At 38.4% G+C, this 4,513-nt stretch overlaps 1 protein-coding gene across 1 annotated transcript; it reads right to left on the reverse strand.

The window, feature by feature from the left end:
- Window positions 1-4,168, reverse strand: LOC105783602 (SNF2 domain-containing protein CLASSY 3). The gene is made up of 3 exons (XM_012609158.2): window positions 3,249-4,168; window positions 2,602-2,763; window positions 1-2,375 (listed from the first exon to the last, which is right to left on the reverse strand). The coding sequence occupies exons 1-3, from the start codon at window positions 4,041-4,043 to the stop codon at window positions 360-362; spliced, it is 2,973 nt and encodes a 990-aa protein (XP_012464612.1). The 5' UTR covers window positions 4,044-4,168; the 3' UTR covers window positions 1-359.
- Window positions 4,169-4,513: the final 345 nt, after the last annotated feature.

Genomic DNA, 4,513 nt, shown 5'->3' on the forward strand with positions numbered 1-4,513 from the left:
ATTAAATATAATTAGAGAAAAAGACGCAAAATTTCTCCCACACAACGGTTTTGATATATACTAGGGAATGTGGCAATAAATGGTAAAGTGTGGGGAAAGGAAAACGTATAAACATTGGTGCACAAAAAAAGACTAAACGAAACATGTTTTGTGTTTGCTGTAGAGGGAAAGGAAAGGAAAAAGTTGGGGAAGCTCTCCATAACACCACCATCACCAAACATGTTCCTCACATTCATCAATCTTTTCCCCAAACAAGGAATACGCAGTGGCTTGTAAGATATCTCAAAAATTAAACACCCACACCAACATACTACGCTAGTAAGGAATCCAAATGTCAGCAAACAGAATGAACATATCTACTACGAGGGGACAGATACCTTTTCTTGATCCTCAAAAGCTTCAATGAACTCAGAATCTTTGGGCTCATTAATGATCTTTTCAAACATTGACTTGATTGTTCCATGCTGCAGCATCTCTTCCAAAACTTTATCCTCTACAATATCACAGACTTGCTCCTGATGCTCATCAGAAGAGAACAATAACTCAGATACCCGATCCTTGCCAGCTTGTCGATTAAATTTGTGCCCCTCAATCACGGATGAGATAAGTCGGTAAACGTATACAACCTTTTTCTGGCCTAGCCTATATGCGCGGCATATAGCTTGTCTTTCCACGGATGGGTTCCACGTCATATCAAGCAACACCACCCTTGAACCTCCGATAAGATTTATACCTTCAGAGCAAGCCTTTATTGATGCAAGCAACACCCTTGCTTTGCTCTCTGGATCATTAAACACATTAATGGAGCATTGACGCTGTTTTATATCACATTTCCCGTGCATGAACAATATCTCCTCCCCTTCCTTCCATTTAAAATGATACTCAAGCTGCTCCATTATTAAGCGTAAAGGTCCAAGATATTGACTAAAAACTATAACCCTTTCCTCCAGAGCTTCACTAAGCTTAAGCAGATTCATGAGGAATCTTGTTTTCACTCCTTCCTCAGGTTTCAGTCTTATCCTTTCTATCTCTTCATTGCTAACAATGGAGCTTACAACTTCATTAATATCCTTCTGGTCTGGAAGCTGCTTCAACAGCTGCTTCAACAATGAGGGATGGATTGAGATCATGGACACATAACGATCAAAATCAAGTGCATTCTTTTTTTCTTTCTCTCTTTTTCTCTTGAACAGATTCTTTGCTTCCTTAACACGCTCCAGGATTTCTTGTACATGCTTCAGGATTTCTTCAACGCGCTCCAGGATTTTCTTCTGCAGTTCAGTGGGCCGTAATACAACTAGAGTGTGCCTCAAACCGGGAAGTGCAGTCTGTAGAATTGTGCCTTTATACACGTGAACAAAAGGCTTAATCACAGCTCTAACCTCCCTCAGTCCCCCGATTTCATTTCTAATGGAACCAATCCAAGAGGTAAAGTTTCGCTTTGCTTCGTTTCCTTTGCACCCACGCCTACTATTATGCTTGTATCGATTAGAATACCGGATTCCTTCAGCAAATGTGGGTCTCACTAAGCAGAGTGTGTTGAAGAGCTCATCAAAATTATTCTGGAAAGGAGTTCCAGAAAGAATGATACGGCGATTGGTTTTAATTCCAGACAAAGCCTTCCACAAAAGAGTAGCAGCATTTCTAGGTATGTGTCCTTCATCAAGGATTAGAAGGCCAGGAAGGTCGAGAAGGATTTTGCTGACTTGCTTATGTAGATTTTTACATTTTTGTTTCCTCTTTGTCTCTTTTCCAGCAAGTTGAGTGAAAAGGTTGTAACTGATCACCAAAATGCCTCCATCGTATTTCCAGGAAAGCAGTTTCACCAAAGGCCTAACAAGTCTATCTGCATCCGGGACACCAACTTTAAGTTTCTCATAAAGAGCAACTCCATTTGCTTTTCCCATTCCACAAAAATCCGGACTGTTCATATTGTGAAAGGGAATATCAACCTTCCACTTACTTAACTCTGCTTCCCATGTCAGTAACATACTACATGGAGCAACAATCACCGGCCTGCAACTTGGATTCTCTTTTAAGTATGTCTGAAGAAAGACAATAGTCAGTAGACTCTTCCCTGTCCCTGGAGCATGTGATATAATGCATCCTCCACCTTCACTGGACGAGTTTTTAGACTTATCACGATATATTCCCCCTGCTATATTATTCCAAATGAATTCAAAACCTTCACGCTGATGGGGGTAAAGTTTTTCCTTTATGTTTGGAATGATTTCCCATACCGTTCCTTCGACATTGGCAGAGGAATCACAACCAGGCATATCAATGTTAGGGTCTACATCTTGAAGACCATCAAACATAGAGGAGTCCACAATGCCAGAATATTGGCTCCTAAATTTTCCATAAGGATGTTTCATCTGCAACAAGCAAAACAAGATTATAAGAATCAAATATCTGAAGCTCAGTAAGATCCATTTACTCAAGTGCTGCAGTATACATATTAGGCTCCTTGACATTAGCCTATTATTCGAGCCATTTAACTTGTCTATGACAATAATTCTCATCGGAACTGTTTACATCTAAATCCATTTTCAAAATGATAGATTATTAGACATGAAACATAGAGGTTCATATAAAACTTACAAAAGGTGAAGCAACGTATTTGATTTCCAGTTGCAGAAAGGAGCAAAATTTGCATTTTATTCCAATTTCTTCATCTAGCACAAGATAATGATCCCCTTGACGACATAGGGCTGCTCTGTCCTGTTTAACCTCAGAAACATTAGCGGCATCCTCAATTTCCACCTGCTCATTAGTATGAACAATATAAGTTTAAGTTCAATCATCTAAATGTTGACACCTTGAATTCACATGAAAATGCTAATTTTCACTTTAAGGAGTTCCTATGCAGATAGCTCTTTCTTATACTGATAAAAAAAAAAAAGTTAACTGTTCCTAAATGATGTTAGAAACAACCGATATATTTTACATTTAATTCCTTTCTAAACAAGTTCGAGGCCTCTTTGCACTTCAGTTTATAGCATTTATAGGGAGATGCGCATGTCCTATGTTTATGTTCCTATGTACTAAAAGGGAAAACAAACTCATTCAAGATAAAAGCAAGGGATTTAACTTTGATTTTAGTATACATTTGAAACTGTGGATACAATGGGCTACACATATGCAAAGCATCATTTAATGAAACAATAAATAAATAATGCAGTCTTAGTAAGTATTGGTTGGTAGACATGCAATGCAATATAATAAAGTAAAACATTAATTGACAGTACCAAGGAAGGCTTTGAAGCAATCCCATCAGACGCAAGACAAAACTGCATCTCAGTCCACAGTGACTCCATTTCATCATCAATAATATCTGCATTGTTAGGAGTAACTGTGTTCTCAACCCAAGAACCGAACTTGATAGGCAAAGAGTTGTTCTCAGATTCAACTTCGAGGACCTTATTTGAATCCGAGTCTACATTCTCCAAAATAGCATCCGCCTCTACTGTAAGAAGGTGGAGTTTCCTGGAGGAGGCCGAGGCCGCCCCCACTTTTTTACCCTTAGATTTAGGCTTAGACTCGGTACCGGAAGATGTAGAATCGTTGATATAAAAGACGTCCTTCTCCTCTTCTTCCCCACAGTAATCCAAATCCTCGGATTCATCATTGTCTTCTTCGCTTGGAGAGGGGAGAGCCTCATGAGAACCCTCCATTGAATCATCATTGTCTTCGTCTTCGTCATCATCATCATCATCATCATATTCTTCTTCTTCATCATCATTATAATCAAGATTGGAAATATTAGCAGGGTGTCTGGAATCTTGTTTACAGCGGTGTATGTCAATGTTAGGTGCTTCGTACAAGAATTGGGTTTCACCGGAGTGTTTCTTAGTAGGTATGGGGCTGGGGTTCTGCACCACCACCTCCTTCCTGGTGTTCCTCCGCTTGCTTGGAGGACAGACCTCGGACCAGTAGGCTTCCATCCTACTCCGGGTTCTAGAAGCCACCGGCAAGGAGGGATTCAACATCTTGCTTGTACTAAAAGAAATAGGGTTGTGAGGTTGGAGTAGAGGCACAGGCATGAAGCAATGCAGCAGTAGGAAAAGAAACAAATTAAATATTAATAATAAAAAGTTGAGGTGAAAAGGCAAGAGAAGCCCTTCATCAACTCCACTCTCCAACAAGTCAGCGGCAGCGATCAAATCAACCTCAAAAACCCTTCCTTAATGTAATAAAATATTATTTAACATTATTAATCGTATATTTACTGAAAATATTAACTCCAAAATACCAGAATTTTGAATAAAGACACAATTTTAGATAGAATTTTCAAACAAAATAAATCTACATTTAAACTATTATATACTTTAAAGAATAATGCAAACCAAACTTCACCCTAAAATCAATCTTATCACTCAAGTCTTTCTAAATTTAAAATAGTAAAAGAATATGGAGGTGTTTATTCATATTTATCCCTTTATTGTTAGACGAAGATTGTTTTATTTAATTAACACAATTAATAATATCACAACAAATATTTTGTATTATCTTT

The sequence above is a fragment of the Gossypium raimondii genome, chromosome 13, assembly GCF_025698545.1.
Source record: "Gossypium raimondii isolate GPD5lz chromosome 13, ASM2569854v1, whole genome shotgun sequence".
NCBI lineage: Eukaryota > Viridiplantae > Streptophyta > Magnoliopsida > Malvales > Malvaceae > Gossypium > Gossypium raimondii.